Source organism: Hippichthys cyanospilos, chromosome 17 (assembly GCF_059441005.1).
Source record: "Hippichthys cyanospilos isolate Australia breed blue-spotted pipefish chromosome 17, RoL_Hcya_1.0, whole genome shotgun sequence".
NCBI classification, from domain to species: Eukaryota; Metazoa; Chordata; class Actinopteri; order Syngnathiformes; family Syngnathidae; genus Hippichthys; species Hippichthys cyanospilos.
The window spans coordinates 3,650,648-3,669,888 of NC_142385.1; the positions used below are offsets into that span (position 1 = coordinate 3,650,648).

The following is a 19,241-nucleotide window of genomic DNA, read 5'->3' on the forward strand; positions in this document are numbered from 1 at the left end:
AGCCTTTACATGATCCTATCCGCTTTAGTAGTATTCCTGCGTGTGAACAAGGATGGACTCAGACTTTGATTCAGTCTGCTGGCTTTTATTTTTAATTGAAAATAATGCCATAAAAACCTCAGATAACACAAGCTGCTAACAGCTAACTGCCATCCACTCTCTAGCTCATCCCGTTACGGCAACTATTGTAAGTAAGAATACGGTCAATATACAAATGCAAAACTCAACTTATGTGGCTGATGGATAAATCTTCCTAAAATGTTGTCAACTAAAAAAATATATATAATCTTTAAGTTACCGTTTATAGGACGTACCCATCCTTTTGGCGTTTGTTTTGGGGGAAAAAGTGCTCCTTATATTTGGGGAATTACTGTGTAGGAAGAATGAATCTCATGAAGGTTTAATCTCACAAGATCTTTTATGAAATTCATCCCTTAAATTAGCAGTTATGCACTAACGTAAGCTTTGTTCTATAGAAATTAAACATGCACGATACATGAATAGCATATGCTACTTGATTGGCATGTTTATTCTGCAACCAACTTCATACGCTCGTCAATGTGAAGTACAGTTTATATCTACTTTTGAGTTTCTTGATGTAAAATAACAGTTGTGCACATAGGTTTACATACCATAACGTTGTTAATTGTTTCTGGGCAGCCCTCTTTGATCGGCTTCAGATGGCCTCATTAAGGCAGTGTGGCAGCCACAAGGTAAAGAGAGTGTTTTCAGTGAACCAGATAGTTTACTTTCTGGTTAGAATTTAACTTCCAAAAAAACATTTTTCATAAGACATTAAATCAAAAGGAAATGTTCCCAAGGAAAGATTTGATCAAATACAGTATACATACAGTTAATGCATATATCTGTGAAAAGTTTAAAATGCCATCATGTGGTCTTGTAGTATTGTGAAATGAGGATACATCAGTGTGTGGAAAAGCACATGCTCACAAGAGCTGCCTGATTTGATTGGTGTGTGTTGGGTGTGTTACAAAGTATAAATATAAGTTTATATAACCTATGGATCACCAACCTTTTTGAAACTGAGCGCTACTTCTAATACAAAGGGCCACCAGTTTATGTGAAGACCTTGATCATGTTATTGAATTTTCACAATAGTTAAGAAACATTTGTAGTAAATATGTATATCAAGAGTAATATGTAATGTATATGTCATATATGCATAATCAGTCAAATTTGGAGAACATCACAATGTTCTATCACTTGTAAACAATTTGCAGAAAAGGTCTGCAGGCTACTCATGTGATACTCCAGAGCCACACAGTGCCCGCGGGCACCATGTTGGTGATCCCTGACCTATGGGTAACCAAATTGAGCACAACTGAATTTGCAGCACAGATACAAACATTGTTTGAAGACAGTCAGCTAAACTCACTTCACAACAAGCAGCAATGTTTTGTTAACCCTTTAACATAACATTTGGCAGGTATGGGACAAAAGATTATTTATTGCCACCCCAGGTTATAATTTACTCTCAAACTAAACATAAAAGAAAGCTAAGTGTCCCCTTAAAAAATGTTGTCAGAATAAAATAGACGTGCCTTTAAAACTCCATACTGCGTAGTGCGTATAGCCTACCTGTACCAGTCCAATCCTCGTGCGTAATGCCGGTCAAAAAAGTGCGGTTCAGAACCAAGAGCGCGGATGTCGGGATGGAGCCGCAGAAACTCAAGCAAAGCTCTCGTTCCTCCTTTCTTAACCCCGATGATGAGAGCTTGGGGCAACCTCCGAGTTGCAGTCCATTCCTTCCCGGAGCTGTTGGACTCCAGCCCGGTTTGAGCCCCCAACGCACCACTGCCCACTGACTCTACCCTTGATAGAGCCCCGGTGCCGTTCTTCTCGTACGCCCATCCCGACGTGAGGAACCCGAGAGAGCTTGGTTTGTTGTCAGAGTTTTCGACGAGCTCGGACTGGCAGCATCCAGCGAAGAGGTAAACCAGGGAGAAGCAAAGAATGCTTAGAGAGGAAGCGATGGTGAGCCGGTGGAAGAGTTTCCGCAGGTCGGCGTGATGATGAGTGTAAAATGCTGCCATCCCTCAGAGATCCATGTGCGACGAGAGGCCATCCTACCTCACTTTCTGCTCATATTCTGTCATATTAACGCTCTCGTGACACAAGAAACTTTGGTCTTGCGCGCCACCGTCCGCCTTCATAACCTCAATTGGTCACCCACGAGCAATCTGTCTCTTTCTCAAACTTCATTCAGTACTTTCTGCGCCAAAACTAAGACGTGGCCTCACTTGAACCATTCAAGGGCCCCTGTGGTGCATTCATCTTAAAATGATTCGTGCTACGTCTTTCTCGCCCTTTCCCCACCACGGAATTATTCCGCAACTCGAGAGCACGGTTTCTCTCTCTCTCTCTCTCTCTCTCTCTCTCTCTCTCTCTCTCTCTCTCTCTCTCTCTCTCTCTCTCTCTCTCTGTCTCTGTCTCTCTCTCTCTCTCTCTCTCTCTCTCTCGCTCTCTCTCTTTCTCAAAGGCTCTTGAATGAAAACTTTTTTTTCAAACTTGTCTTATTCGCAATTCAAACATTAAAATTGGAAAGCAATATTCATTACTTTTTATTTTTGGGGGGAGGTGGAAAACGAACATTGGGGGTTATAAATATTTTTCATAGGAATATTTTGGGGTAGTTACTGTATTTTTTTAAATGCATTCCAGGCGTCAAATAAATATACAGTAATAGTTAAAATAATATATGCTTTACATTGATTTGTTAATTTTCATATTTTTCCCTTAATAGCACTAATATAGACCAGATGATAGCCTGAACCACAGACAGACAGACAGAAATGTATAAGATGTATAAGAGATGGGGTGTATAAAAGGTTTTAAGCATCCGAAAAAACTAGACGAAAAAAAAGATTTTTTCAATATTTATTTTTCAATGTAGTCCCCATCAAGGGATGAACACTTGCTCCAGTGGCACAGAAGTGCTTTCATTCCACTGTAGAACTCTATAGTTCTACATCCCTTTTAGAAAGAGATCGAGAGAGACAGAGAGAGCGAGAAAGAGAGAGCGAAAGAAGTCACACAGCAGTAAAAAGTCATATGAAATGCTTCTATAAACCCATGAATATAAAATAAGTACACCAACAAATTAATTCATAGTATGCCCTGGGTATACTCAACTAATCAGTCGCTTAATGTGCTCTGCAATTGACTATTGACAAGTCTAGGTTGCGCAGGCCTCTTTCTTTGAAGTCAGCCTTAATAAACTCAAGCTTAACTGAAACCCACCAAAGATGGAATGTTTGATAAGTGCATCAGGAAATCTGCTGCTATATTGACACATAATATGTTCTGTTTTATTTGTATTAAATTAGAATGCTTGGGATTGTAGGCACAGTGAAGCAGGTGAACAAGTGGAGGTCATCGATGTCAGTGGGACTTGTGCTCTAAAGCAGATCATGTAATTGGCTTATCATTTAGACAGCACGTACAGCTGCCATTCAGTTGATCCTGATTCACATGATAATCGGTGCCAGGGCCATTCTCAGGAATGGAATTATTTCCCTTCAGGCTTTTTATACAGTATGAGACGACAGTCAAATGTGAAGCATATAGGTTATCAAAAAAAAAAAAAAAAAATCATGATGTCCTCTTTATTGGTCCAAAAATAACAGAGTGCGGGGTTCATAGCATCTATTAGCAGAAGTGTGTTGTTGTTATTGGTGTTAGGGACTGTCAGCTTGTATTATTGCTGAGTGAGACTACGGTACAGATAATAGCTCATAGGAGACTCATTAATTCCCCCTTGCACCACCCCCCACACACATACACACACACACACACACACACACACACACACACACGAATGCTTCGTGTTCCATTTGGCTTACCCCTGTCATTATGCCATGGCAGATGTGACCCTTGCCATAAAACAACTGCATTGTCCTCCAGTGACTGAAAAACACCCGTCCTCCATGTTTTTTTACCAGTAAAATAAAACTTTGTGCCAAGCTGACTTCTCTTTTGTACTGAAACAGGACAACTATACACACTGTAATTGAATTGGCATCATGAGATTATCATAATATATTAGCATACACTTTAGTTGTAGCAAATGACCTTATAAAAACCCCAAATGAAATGGTAGTGGTAGTTCAGTGATGACTTCAAACTGTTGTTATATCAGTTGCTGTGGGTATGTATTTGTCACAGTTGTTATCTTTAAATATTTATCACATTTGTCATACAAAGGTCCTGTATTTAATGTTGTGACTGGTAGTGAGTGATTTGTTCCTTAATGTATCAATTGCCATACAGTTGCTTTGGGCCTTTTGTTTGCTTTATTATGTCATATAGGATTGATTTTTGACAGTATTTAAGATATGGGTTATTGGCGTGTTTCCAGAACACCAGGTTCTCAAACGTTTTTTCTAGTTTCATCCTGAGTTTAGTATCTGAGTCTCCTAGTTTTCAATGTCTAGTTTTCCAAGTCTTGTTTCCACTGCTCGCGGTGGATACATAATAGTTTAATATCAATTTGAGGTTATAATTTATCAATAACACCATCTATCCATCCATCCATTTTCTTGAGTCGCTTATCCTCACTAGGGTTGCTGGCATGCAGATGCATATCCTAGCTGTCATCGGGCAGTAGGCGGGAAACACCCTGAAATGGCTGCTAGCCAATCGCAGGGCTCCCAAAGACAAATAACCATTCACACTCACAATCGCACCTAAGGGCGATTTAGAAGAGTCCAATATACCTTCCAAAGATGTTTAGGAAATCCAAGCGGGGCACAGGGAAAATATGCAAACTTTACACAAGACGGCCAAAGCCATAAGCATGTCCATGACCTTCTCATGAGAGCCGAGCATGCTAATCAGTCTTCCACCGTGGCGCTTAATTTAATTAAATAATGAACATTTATATTTATACATACATCGGTCACGGCATTAATGTGATGATTGCATGTTTTCACTTCCTTGTTGATTTTATTGCGTAACTTCTGTCCTTGGGTCACGGGACAAGGTCATGAGGTTGTGTATCTTTTGTCTACGGCCGCTGATTGTTCCATGATGAAGAGGTCGTCCAGAAAAAGCATGACCTCGGGGTCAGGGGCAAAACCAAAGCAGCAGTGTGAAAGCATTGTGGAACACAGTGACTGATCAGCCTGATTAATGCAGCTCTACATGTCCGGTTTGTAGAATTGTTATTTTTATCTTCTTCAAGAAAAGAACTCTTCAGTGTGGGTGCACTTCCTGTGCATGGACTGTATAAATTAACTGCAGATTACAAGTCAAGAGTTTCTATTTTGTATAGAGTGTAACCATCTATGAAATTATATTTGTTTAATGCTGCACCTGTGACTCACATCTCTCATGCATCACAGAGTGACATTCCAATTAAACATAATGGTTTATGTAATCAATGCCAAATTATATTCATAAACCACATGGTGAGTAGTATTTGACACTTGCCAAGCCAATAGAGGACTAACGAGCGCTGATAAGTGATGGTAGTTTTCAAAGTATGTCATTATGCATGATCACCTTTACATGCAATACTAATTACAAAAAGGTCAGTTGAACCAAACTGCTGACTTATCCATCAAGTAGATTGAGAGGAAAATTTGTGTGTGTGTTTTTTTTTTTTTTTTTGGGATGAATTGACTTGAAAACTGGCTCACTAGATGGCACAGTATCAAGTCAGAATATCTAGGCGCATGGATTTGCGGCATGGAGGCAGAGTTTGAGGAAGATGTGGACCTAAAAATCATTTCAATTGACTGAGGGAAAACAAAAACAAATAGCCAAGGAAAGAAAATCATTTCAAAATTAACACCCAAAAACTAGAAACAAACTTACTCAAAGGGTTGCATGCTGCGCGCCACTAGAGCAGGGTTGGAAGGTGGCCACCAGCGCTTGGACAGAAGGCAGCTGCACGGCATGTGACGCAGGTGCTTTGATGGAGTACAGCCCCATGCCATGCGCTGCTGGTGGTTGGATGGAGGACGGCCGCTCCTCATGTGCTGCCGGTGCATTGACGGAGGGCCGCTGTTGCAGGGTGGGAAGGTGTCAGAGAAACCTCTAAAAGAAGACTAGGACAAGCCTAGCTGCTAAGCAGCAAAAAGAGTAATTCAGACCAGCCAAGATTGAGTTTTCTCTGCCATGGCACAGGGAAAAAGCTTGGCAAACGAACTCATGCGTTGCTGGCACTAATTCATCGCTCAAGCGTCCCTGCCTGGTTTTTATTCATTCAGCAAAGCATTGCACATTACAAGACATAACAAAAAGAGCCAGTCGGGCGCCACCAACAGCTGGGCCAAGGTCCCAGCTCACACTTTCCTGCATCAACATCTTTATCTAAGGACTGAGGTGAGATGAACTAGGACTGCATAATTGGATAGCAATGCACACTATTCTAGACAAGAAATATGCACATAATGATAACGACCTAATATATGATACCCTTCACAGAAGGGGACCGCATGATTAGCACCGCCAGAGCTTGGATGGAGACCTGGTACTAAAGTAGAGCCCGAACAGGGAAATGCACTGATGTGAGGATCCTCCGGCCGCCGAAGGAGAGGGACAGGAGCCAGTCGTTGAGGCTTAGGATCAGGGGCCTCCACTCACCAAGGCGCAGGAACAGAGACCTCAAGTTACCGAGGAATAAGAAGAGGGACATGGGCTTCCAGCCAGCGAGGCATAGGAACAGGGACAGGAGCCTCCAGTTGGTGAGGCATAGGACACGGGGACAGGGGCCTTCAGTCTTTTGTCCATAAGAACAGGGGATGAAGGAGTGCACAAATAGGAGCCTGAGCCACATCAGCCTGCTGCTATTTGGCTTGGGAATAATGGAAAAACAGGGGATGGAGGTTACAGACACTTGTGATGGTGCGCAGGAACACACAAAGCAACATGAGGTGGAGGCAGGTGCACGAAAAAGAGCTTCAATTCATTTGATGATGAAAAAGGTGTGTAACAGTGTGAATTAGTAAAAGGAACCAAATTACATGAGTTGTGAGCATTGTGGGCACCTCTGTTGGCCACATAGGGGAGGTCTTGTGTAAAGGGCCAAATGGGTACCCCACTAAAGGTCACAATTAATGGTTGGCAGGACTCAGTCTCACCAAAAGAAACGAGGGAGAAAAAATTACCAGGGCTTGGAGCAAATGCCAAAACCAGTGTCAGAATCGGATAAAATGCTCAACAAAGGGGGCCCATCTTCCAAATCAGAAAATTCAGAAACCAAAAACAATGTGGAAACCAAACAGTAGGGGACGGACTAGTGGTGGGTTCGGGTGAAAGGAACGCAAAGGAACATACAAAAGGGTTTGCTTGTGGTGAACAGTGATGTCGGCAGGCTGAGCAGGCACAGTGGCAGCGCCATGACTACCGCTGGGTTCTTCCCATTGGTTTCTTTTGTGGTTGAGTTATTCTGTAAGCATGGATGTGGGGATTGAGGAGGCTGTGAACCCAAAACCAGGAAAGCGTGGAGGCAGGTTGTCCTCAAAACTAATACATTAATTAAGGAAAAAAATTAATAAAGGAAAAAAAAAACAAATAACTAAGGTCAAAAATTACTTACAAAGGAAAAACCAAAAACTAGAAACAGATGTATTCCAAAATGCTAAGATAATGGACTAGGAAAAGAGAAACACAACTCAAAAGGACAAATTGGGTTATGACAACTATGACCCAATGAGGACGGGTGGACATAAACACAAGGGGACCAGTAAACATGAACTAAGAACATGAACAAAAAACACCCAACACAAAACCGAAACATGAAAGACAAGGAACAAGGCAACGTAAAACTAGAAAGTAAACAAAACCATAACTAAAATAAACCCAGAACATAACAGAAGTATTTAAGAGGTCCGGTTTGGGGGGCTTAGCATTGTATCTCTGCTTTATATGGATGATGTCGTGCTGTTGGCTTCATCTGTGTCAACCATTGAAGCAGTTCGGATGAAATCAACACCTCCAAATCTGAGATCCTCTCTGGGTCGGGGGAGGAGATCCTGCCCAGACAGTGGAGGAGTTGAACAATTTCTGGGTCTCGTTCACAAGTGAGGGCAGATTGGAATGGGAAATCGACAGGCAAATCAATGCAGCTGTGATGTGTATGCTGGGTCTGAAGAAGGGACTGAGGCCAAAGGCGAACCTCTCTTTCTACTGGACGATCTTTTTTCCAAACCAATCTTTTTAGTCCAGTGCGGCTTATCTGTTTTTTTTTTGGGGGGGGGGGGGTTTGCTAGCCACCAGCAAGCGAATGTGTGTGTCTGTTCGAGGTTTCAATTTATGGAAGTACGAAATAGAACTGAAAAGATCTTAATCAATGGCTGTGCTCAAAGAGTTTTAAAAATACTACCATATATATATATATATATATATATATATATATATATATATATATATATATATATATATATATATATATATATATATATATATATATATATATATATTTATTTATTTTTTTTTTTAATTGAATTAGAGAATGTATAAAAATTGGGATAAATTTGTGACGTGTACATTTTAAATACAGTACCCAGTATGTATGATTTTATTTGTGTATTTCAGATTGTATATATGAATTATGTGCAATGTGCAATACATGATGAAAAACCAAACCTGAAAAGAGGTGATGAAAAAAGACCTATTGCCATGCTAACCTTGGTAGGGTGTTAAAAAGGGGATCTAGGGCACTTGGCAATCCATTTAACTTGACATAAGTCTGGCTGGAACCGCATTAAAGCGGAGAATATCCAGCTATAAACAGCAAAATAGCAGGGCAGTGTCTGGAATACATTTCAACAAGAAAGAACGGTCTTAAGTGCTGTCAAAAAACTTACCGGTTAAACAGCTGGCTATGATAGTTAACCAACGTAGCACGTTAAAGTGGGGCTCTGGTGATCAGTGATTGATTTAACTATTCACACAAGTCTGACTGAAACCGCATTAAAGTGGAGAATATCCAGCTTTGAACAGCAAAATAGTAGGGCAATGTCTGGATTATATGGCAACGAGAAAGAAAGGTCATCTGTGCCGTCAAAAAACATTCGGATAGCATGACCATAGTCCAAGATGCCACACATTGCCCTTATATTTTAGCAATTGCGTGCATTTGACACAGGGGGTGAGCAGGGATCAGAGTTAGGAGCCAGATCAGAATAGAGCTCTCCAAGAAGGGATAAGCTCTACTTATGCAGCTTTGGGGAGGGTTTCGTTGTGCGCATGCATGTATTTGTTTGGGACAATCCTTCTATGTGAACACTCCCTTTCATGTGTATATATGGTTTTGGTTTTAATGAGCCCGCTATCCCTGTGACCCCGCCTTGTCAGAGCTGCAGTGAAGTTATTGTCTCGTTACAAAATACAGGTCATGGTCCACTGATTGACAGAGCCAAAGAGAGGCTGAGACTGGGCTCAGCTTGTATCGGTTTGAATTTTGAAACTCTTCAAATGTGCATACGTGCTATTTCTATTTCCATCAAAACATACAAAGTGCAAAGAGCAAGAGGTGTTGAGTACAGACAGAAACGTTGACAAAGAAATGAATCGCAGTACGGAACTTATGCAATTATTAATCGTCTAACAAGCAGTAGTGTAATATGCTAAATTTCACAGTTGTTATGGGATGGACATATGATGATTCAAGTGACGACAAACCTTTATTTTTTTTAAAAATCAAGCAAATCCTTGCCGTGTGCTGTGACAATGGTAAGAATATTTTTTTTAAGGGTGTAACGTGACTGAACAAAACGTTTATGGGTTTTGTGTGTTTGTGTTTCTACAAGTCATCGTAATATATTGTATTTTATGTAATGGTAATTGACAACTGGCTCTTGATTATTTAAAACAATAAAATTTTAAAATGTTTACATAAATTATGGCACAATTAGGCTTCTTGCTATCTTCAGGCTAAGGTTAGTTTTATTATGACACTGTCAAGTCACTACTGACACTGCGTGTGTGTGTGTTATGTCACTCATGAGAAGCATAATTTGGGCACAGAAGCAGATAGGACACAGAAGTGGAAGAGAAGACCCATGCGAGCACGGGGAGAACATACAAACTCCAAACAGGAAAGCTGGGTTGAGCTGGAATTGAACCTGGGACCTCTGAAGTGAGAGGCAGATGTGCTAACCAGTCTAGAACCTTGCTACCTGACCTGGACCACTAGACTCAGAAATATAAACTCAAAAGCTAGACTTGAAAACTAGAGTCAAAAACCGCCCTCGTTAAACTAGACTTTGAAAGTAGATTCGGAAGGAATTAAGTTAATAACAAGATACATTTTCCTGTACATTTAACAAAAAGACATTTTGGCATTTGCTGTTGACTGAAGGTGACATTAATTACAGGTATTTAGAAATCAAGTAACAACCCCCCCCCCCGCCCCAAAAAAAAAAAACTAAACTGCAATATAAAACAAACAGTAATGATGATCCATTATAACTTGGTGTGGGGAAAGATTATCAATGAGCAGGTTGTTGTCATGACCTTGCTTTCAGGAGGAACTTGAAAATAAAAGTGTACCAAGGCCATTTGTGTCTTCACATTACTTGATATCCTACAGCTTATTTTGAAGCATTGGCTGACTTTCTCACAACATTTGGCCGTTTTACAATAATACTGTGACTCAACAGGCAGCACATTCTGAAGTATGTCGCATTGTACTAGAAATTGTTTTGGAATATTAAATCACTTTTTTTTTAAGTCTTTTTTATTAATGGGGGCTCTTTTTTTAATTTGTCTCGGACCAATCATTGGCCTTCAAAGTATTCTTGTCACGTTTTGTAACCGGGCTCCTTTTTTGGAACCACAAAGCAGTAGGTACCAGAAAAAGCAAGTGGGGTTGATAAATTTCTCAGAGGAGTAGAGTAGAGTAGAGTAGAGTAGAGTAGAGTAGAGTAGAGTAGAGTAGAGTAGAGTAGAGTAGAGTAGAGTAGAGCAGATAACATTTGTGAGAACTGGGGTATAGATAAACCCACTGCTACCATCAGCAATTTAATATTGTGCATACTTAGGGACATACTTATAGTGTCCATGTTTAGGAGAGTGATATTGGAAATAAATAAAAAAAATTAAAATAAAGATTACCTGTTGAAAAAAAAAAAAAACTGCCCTCATTTCCAAAGGCTGTCACGCACAGCTGGTGGTATTGTTTAACATCCTGTTACAATGGGACCTGGATTATTGGTCTCTGACAGGACGGGAGGCAGTGAAACAACATGGATTTTTATCCAGGATAAATCTGTTATCCGTATAGTACGAGTGGGATATTCTCTGCAAGGGGATTAAAGCACATGGGAGAATAAAGCAATACGGGAATAATCCCATCCAGTTTTCTGCTTCAAATTTTATGAAACCCAGAGTCATGGAGATAGCGGTGTCTTGTGAGGAAAGGTGTCGTTAAATCATCATTAATGTTCTTATTGTACGCATGTAGTTTTGTATTTATATTAAGGTATTGGTTTGGTGATTGATATTTTCCTAAAGTGTGCATTATTATTAAAGTATTATCTATTGATTTTCTCAGACACTTATTCTTACTAAGATTGAGGGCATTATTATTATAGTTATAATACTGTTGTTGAGTCAACACTCTAAAGAACATCAAAATCTTGGGATTATTTTTCTTTATTGTACACTATATTAGAATTAGAAGAATAGAATATACATATCAATTATATTTTGGATTTAATACCTTCTTTTCAGACATGAGTGTTCTAATTGGAAATCTAGATTTTAAACAATGGAACCTTAATTTGGGCTCATCTGTATGATTGTTCATTTGCAGCCAAGTGACCTTGTTTTTGAGTTATATGACATATAACATATGGAATACTAGCCTGATTTGCATGTCTGGTCACGGAAGTGATGTATGCTTTATCAAAATGTTTCATATCTGAGTGCTCATCTCCACCCACTAGATTAGCACTCAGTTACCTCTAATCTCAAATGAGACGACAGTGAATTGCGAATTTGTGTTCATCAAATTTGGGCATGAGGAACGTTTGTGCAATATATTTGGACCATTAGTCAAAAATGCAAATCTGGTCATATCAGATGTTATTGTAGATGATCTTTTTTTTTCTTTAAAAAAAAAAAATTCTGTGTTTTAAATTATAATTCTGCTAGAGCTCCAAAATTATTAAAAGCCTCAAATGATATTCCATAATCAAAAGGTTATAGTATATATAAATTGTGTTCACATTTCAACCCAATAATGTCCACATCCCCCAAAGCCCTAATATTCTTGTTATGAATTTTGGCCCAACAAAAACAAGCAGTTGGACAATGATGACCCTGTTTATCACCCCGTCTGTCCCTGAGTCTTCACCTCAATGTTTTAAAAAGCCACACACAATATAGACACACCCCCATTGAATTATTAATACAGAAACTGTGATTTCAACTTCCCAGAGACTTTTTGTGCACACATACTCTCACACATTGGCAATCACATCATAACCTTCATAAACCTTCACCCACTGCTACACTTTTGTCTCAGACAATGTTTTATTAGTCCATCCAATTCATTGTTCAAATTACCCTGAATAATGTTGGAATATAACATGGAACTGCTCACTATGACAAAATACTGTACTTAGTGTTGAATTGTAACAAGCAAAGGAAACGATATCCGGCCTTTGGATTGATTTTCTTTTTCTCCCCCTTAGACAGGACATTTTTGAATTGTAGAAAATATTGAATAGTTTAAACAATCATTCTTTCATTTCACTTAACATTAATCTTTTGTGGCGGCTCAATGGAAGAGTGGTTAGCACGTGCACCTCACAGTTCAGAGACCCGAGGTCAAAGCCAGCTGGCTCCGGCCATCCTGTGTGGACTTTGCATGTTCTCCCCGAGTCCGTATGGGCTCTCTCCGGGCACTCGGCTTCCTCCCACATTCCAAAAACATACATGACAGGTGCAGTGGGCACCCTAAATCAGTGGTTCTCAAAGTGAGGCCCCCCCGGGGATCCGTGGCCTGATTGCAGAGGGCCCATTAAATAATTTGGGTGCTTTGGAAATGATTTAGTTTATATTTTACCAGTCACAGATTTGTGCCTTGTTTGGCTTAATTGTTGTTTTTTGGCGCACCCTCTGGCTGCTGTTGTGCGTTTTGTGACGGGGAAGGATGCTGTGGCTTCCGTTGGGAGCAGTTAGTGTCGATGTGCACACGTTGTTTCTTCTCTTTGTGAGATTGGCCCACAAGTGTCTGTGAGTTATGCTTTCTTTGTTGGAATGTTGTCAATTATGCTAATACGCCCAAAATTAGTAATTTGTTGGGCCAACCTGTAACTGTAGATAACATGCAAGCTAATTATAGTTTTTATCTTCAGCATGTTTTATAGTCTTGACTTGTATGCGTCTACATAGATAGAAATCATTGGAACATCTAGCAATGCTAGAACATTAGGTAATGAAGAAAAACTATAGATATTTGTGTTAATTTTATTTTATTTTACATTAAATTGTGAAAGTATTCCCGACTCTTCAATAATGCAATCTATTCAACCAGTTGAATATATTGTAAAAAATGTAATCATTTTGAAACGTGTCAAAATGTGTTTTGTGTCTTTAATTGCTTGCTGTCAATTAAAAACACAAAACACATTGTGTTTTGTGCCAACAAAGCTAAAGTGGCTTTGTTTTTTGTTTTTTTTTGACTAAATATTTGGCAGCAAGCTTTTTGGAGGAAATTGACTTGCTTTGTTATAATAAGGCATGCAAAGAGGTGTGCAATTTGCAATTTTTATTTTCTAAATTTCAGTACAGCTGAAAAGTAACAAATATACTTGTTGACAAATTGAATATGTTGCTGAATAAAAAGGGCACTTATGTTTGGTTTAAGTGATTTTTTTTGTTGTTGTTTGTTTTGTTTTGTTACTGCAAACATTTGCAATTGTGGTCCTTGGAAAATTTGCTTTCTAAACGGGGTCCTGTGAAGGGAATCATATATTAGGTTGTTATCATTATGTGCTTATTTCATTGTTATCCATTTATGCAATCCTAGTTCATTTTGACCCTGTCCTTAGATAGAGCTGTTGACGCACGAAAGTGTGAGCCGGGACCTTGGCCCAAGCTGTTGGTGGCGCCCGGCTGGCTCTTTTGTTGTGTCTTGTAATCTGCTATGCTTTTGCTCAATAAAAGCCAGGGGGGGACGGCTGGGCGGTTGAAATTAGCGTTGGAAAATCCACGAGTTCATTTGCCCAAGCTTTTTCCCTATGCCAGATATAGAAAAGTCAATCTTGGCTGGTCTGAGTTACTCTTTTTGCAGTTTAGGAGCTAGGCTTGTCCTAGTCTTCTTTAAGAGATTTCTCTGGCAGGTCCCTGACTTCAAAACGTCTGAGAACCCCTGTCCTACACTGTATTTAGGTGTGAATGGCTCTCTGTCATTGTATGCCTTGCGCTTGACTGGCAACTAGTCCAAGGTGTCCCCGGCCTACTGCTACAGACTGCTGGGATAGGCACAAGCAAGCTGTCGACCCTACAGGATAAGCAACCATAAATAATGGATGGATGGATACATCTTTTGTTAAATGACCCCAATTGTAACATATTTGGTCTCTTTTGTGTAAGTGCGTGTGTGTTGGCATGATTGAACTCTGACATATGCTACTTTCACATAATGGTCAATTACATGCAGACACTCCTCCCTTGTGTCTTCACAATAAACAGGCACACACATACATACAATAGACAAGGGACTTTGTTGGTTTGAACCAGATCAGATCAAGGCAGAAGGCTAATGAGGACACCACTCCGGTTACTATTGAATGACATAGTTGAAGGAACAAGCTTCAGTCATGAAAAGTAAAATGTACGCTTAACTATACAAAAATTTGACTCACAAATGTAAACATGTAATGGAGCTTGGAACTAGAAGCACACAGGTCTCGGAAGAGGAGGAGTAAAAATCTTTATATACAAAAGCGAAGAACCTAGACTTAAAAAAAATAATACATGGAAACCTTCCCTGAAAACTAGACTTGAAAAGAAACAAAGACAGCTTGACTTGACAGCATTAGAGTAGGACCTTCTGACATGTCACTGTGCAACTCAAACTTAAGTTCTGATAGAAAACAAGCTGGGCTGTTAGGTTCACATATTAGACATTTGTGAGAAAATATACACAAAGAAGGAGAAAAGGCATTTTTTTTTTCTCATGCATCAGGAGGATGGAGAAGGACTGCACAAGTACAATTATACTGTGCTCTGAAGCCTAACCCTAACCCTTTCTTTTTATTTAGTTTAGAAGTTCCTAATTTACATAAAGGTTCCCGCCCTAAAAACAACCCGGTACACGTGTCTTTTAATGTGTGTGTATGGTTAAAATACTTCGTAGATATCAAGCAACGTGACATTGTCTGAGGTTAATCTTGATCAGGCTGGTGGTCCTTCCCACAGTGGAGTTTGAGCTAATAACCTTCTCACAGAAACCTTCTCATCACACATTGTTTCATTGCATATACAGTGGGCCCCCGGTTTACAAACTCCCTGTTTTATGAATTTTTCATCTTACGAATGTGGACCGCGGTGTTTTTTGTCCTCCTCTTACGCACAAACCTTTTATCTCAGGAACAATCCAACATGCCAGTCAGTGTGTCCGCACTGTTTTTTTTGCTTTGCTGCATCAACAAAAATAACTATTCTCGCATGTCATGGAAACGCCAATATGCTATTGGTCTTATAAGGTCACAGTCACGGTCTCAGTCACGGAGATGCCGATATGCTATTGGTCGATTAAGGTCACAGTCACGGTCTCAGTCACGGAGATGCCGATATGCTATTGGTCGATTAAGGTCACAGTCACGGTCTCAGTCACGGAGATGCCGATATGCTATTGGCCGGCGTCACGTCAATCACAGAAATGCCGATACGCTATTGGCCGAACGCCTTCATCTAGCTTGATGGCACAGCCGGTCGGTGTGTTGTGAAGACTTTGCAAACTTGATCTGTTAGACATGGCTTCTAAAATTGCAAGTGGCGGTAAAGGTAGTAGTAAGAGGATGATGACAATAGAAACGAAGCAGGAGATAATAAAAAATACGAAGGAGGCACACGCAAAGTTAACCTTGCTAGTGAGTATGACCGTAACTGCTCGGCAATCTTCTAAGGGCAAGACTTTCCTTGCCAGGGGACGGACCTCGGTCAACAACAAAATGGAGAGGCTTCTTCTATTATGGATTAAAGAGAATAAAATCGCCTGTGATATGTTCTCATTTGAGAAAAGTTCTCGTTTAAGAAAATAAATAAACAAATTCTACGGGTTGGTCTCTGCTCCCCTCCACCTCCACCCATCTCAAGTCACGAAGGTCACAAAGGTAAATGTCATTTTTCCTCTGTATATTTATGTTATTTAATTTAACTGTATAGTAGATTATGTTACCAATTTTTAATATGTGTCGTGATGTTTTTACCTAAGGTTTTTGCACGCGTTGCACGCATTCACTAATTAACATAGGTTTGGATTGCCCGTCATGCGAGCAATTCGAGTTACGAGCAAAGCCGCTGAACAGATCAAGTTCATAACACGGGGGCCCACTGTATTCTCATGGCAAAGCATTTCTTCATTGCAAGCAGTTATATTTATTGTAGCAAATGTTTAAACACTATTTTTAAAATTATTCTGACATAGGCCTAACCCTATTTGATGAATTGAAGGACCAAAGAAACTGGCAACAAGGACCAAACCAGTTACTAGTACTTACTAGTCACACTAGTTACTACTCAGACCAATAAATACAAGACCCTACATGAAAAAGTTGAAAGTTACATGGCTATCTTGACAAAGTTTTTTTTTTTTGTTTTTACTTTGCCGTAACATGCATGTATACCCTTCAAAACTCCAAAGAGGCCATAGTGGTTTGCTGATTTTTCCCATTAACAGAGAAGATCACAGCCTGCAGTTGCTGTATTGATCCTCAAGTCCCCTGAGTCCAGTGCACATTCTACCAACGTCCCTTGGTGAGTCATGCAGCTGAGCCCCCCATCGGTGCTGATCTGAAATTTATCAGGTAATAACACAGGGGATGCAGTAATAGCAAATTCGACAGTATGATGACATTATTGTAGCTTTTGTTTTATTGTTAACGCTGGCTTTGTGACAGCTAAACCTTGTACACAATCTTCAGTTCCAAATTCATGTCATTGTAGGTGGGACATAAGCTGTATAGGAAATCATACCAAATATTGCTCAATTTTCACATAAGGAACATTAAAAACTGTAAGTAAAAAAAAAAATATTCAGTATTTTCTAATTCTCTTTAGAACTTAAGAAAATCTCGTTTAATAAATCACGCCCTCAGCCACTCACATTTACTCAATCGCAGGTTCTCCACTCCGCCTCTCCCGTTATGGCACAGCTGTCTCAGTTGAATGACTTTGGATGGTATAGCGTTTTGTTAAACTATCCAGTACTAAGGAATATCTCAGCTGTATTTGAAAAATGAGCCTAGCTCTCATTTGATTTTTGCATTTGCACATTAGATCTTTAATTTTGTTTTTAGATCATTACTTTTGTTGGTCTGCTCTGTAAAAAGAAAACATTTCAAAAGCTGAAACTTTTGTTAGGCTTTTTTTTTTTTTTTTTTTACAACAGAGGACCCCTGGGTTACGGCGTCCCTGGCTTACTTTTTTTTTCACATTACGATGTGGAATACTGAGTTTTTTCATCCCCTCTTTAAAGCATTTATCCCGCTTTACCATTTACATCAACAACTGTCATGACCTGTGGATTTGGTTGTGTTTGTTGTTTTGCCTCTTTCTTTGGGATGTTTTTTATTTTGTGTTGGTGTCAAACTGCCTCTGCTGCAACGCGTCACGACAATGCTGGTCTTCTATTGGTCGGCGTCTCGACTGGACTACTAATGGTCAACGTGATGGGGTCACAAATACAATGGTCTGCTTTTGGTTGGCTCACAGGGTCACAAAGATGGCTGCCTAAAGACTTGATCTCGTGTGAGAGTGCTTTCAAAATCGTATTTATTATGCATTTTGGTGCTTAATTCAAACTTGAATCTGTTATACATGAGTCCCAAGATTGCTAGTGATGTTAAAGAGAGTAAGAAGATGATTTATATGGAAACAAGCTGGAAATAATCAAGAAATACGAATTACTCAGGAATATGGCCATAACAAGCGTCACTTAAATTTTAAAAAAATCTTCTATATTTATTTTATGATGATATTTAATTGTACGCATGTATATTATATATAAATCGCACTTACTATGCTATTTTGATACCAATTTTTAATATGTATATGCAATTTTGATGTTTTTACCTAGTGAGGCTAAGTGGTTATTGAAGATGGGTGGGTGGATGATGGAAATTGTTCTCTTCATAGTGTTTAACATGACGTGAAGAGCATATCTGTGTATATGGCATAGTGGTTGTGGATTTTCTTTTATAGGTTCTTTTGTGACCTCCTGGATGAACTGTCATTGCACTCTTGGTATAATCTCCGTTGGTCAACCACTCGTGAGAAGGTTTGCCACTGTTGAGGCAATCAATTGCCACAACATTTTTAAGTTCATGAACTTAAAAATCCAGAGTTTTCAAAATCTTAAAGGTTTTGATTACCTGCTACACATAACATCTGATTTATCCATACCCTCGACTGTTGTTAAAAATGCTCATTTATTCAACTCAAACATTTTACTTTACACAACTTTAGAATTTCAGCCTTTTTTTTATTTTTCAAGAAATGAGAGTAAGTAACCAAACCTTTGAAAATCAAGTTAACTGACCTTTATTCCCCATATTCCCTTGTTCTTAATGTTGCCGTTGGTTTTGTATGTTTACCATTAACTTTTTTTTACTTTGTGAAGGACAAAGACATTTCACAGCATTTTAGCTACAGTTATATACATCTGAAGGTGACGTCAGAGGCAGAAGTTCTTCCTGATTGAAAGGAATTTGCGACATTACTGCGGCCTGGCGACTTGGCATGCTTGTACACGAATTTGAAACCGCACTATGCGGTTTCATATGGATGCGACATTTTTAAATAAACAAATTGGAAATAAACTGGAAATTCTTCTTCTGCACCTCTGGACCGTCTAAACTAGACCCCCTTAGTACAATTTACAATGTCCACTCATACAAGGTCTCAAATGGGCAAAACAAAAAAGTCTCAGGCTGTCGCTGAAAGTAGTGTTTAGACATTATTAAAATGAAAACGTATATCAGATAACAGCATAATAACATTGGTTTTCTTTATTACAGGAAATATAATTGCCAGAA

At 39.4% G+C, this 19,241-nt stretch overlaps 1 protein-coding gene across 11 annotated transcripts in view; it reads right to left on the minus strand.

Moving 5' to 3' along the window:
• hs3st3l (heparan sulfate (glucosamine) 3-O-sulfotransferase 3-like) overlaps window positions 1-2,318 on the minus strand; it is a 70,821-nt gene extending 68,503 nt beyond the window's left edge. For all 11 annotated transcript variants that reach the window (XR_015868327.1, XR_015868326.1, XR_015868323.1 and 8 more), the window contains exon 1: window positions 1,600-2,318. Coding sequence is in view for 1 of the 11 variants with exons in the window: in XM_088438499.1 (XP_088294625.1) it covers window positions 1,600-2,054 (455 nt within the window). In the remaining 10 variants the exon portion in view is untranslated. The remainder of the gene's footprint in view (window positions 1-1,599) is intronic.
• Between the last annotated feature and the right edge of the window lie 16,923 nt (window positions 2,319-19,241).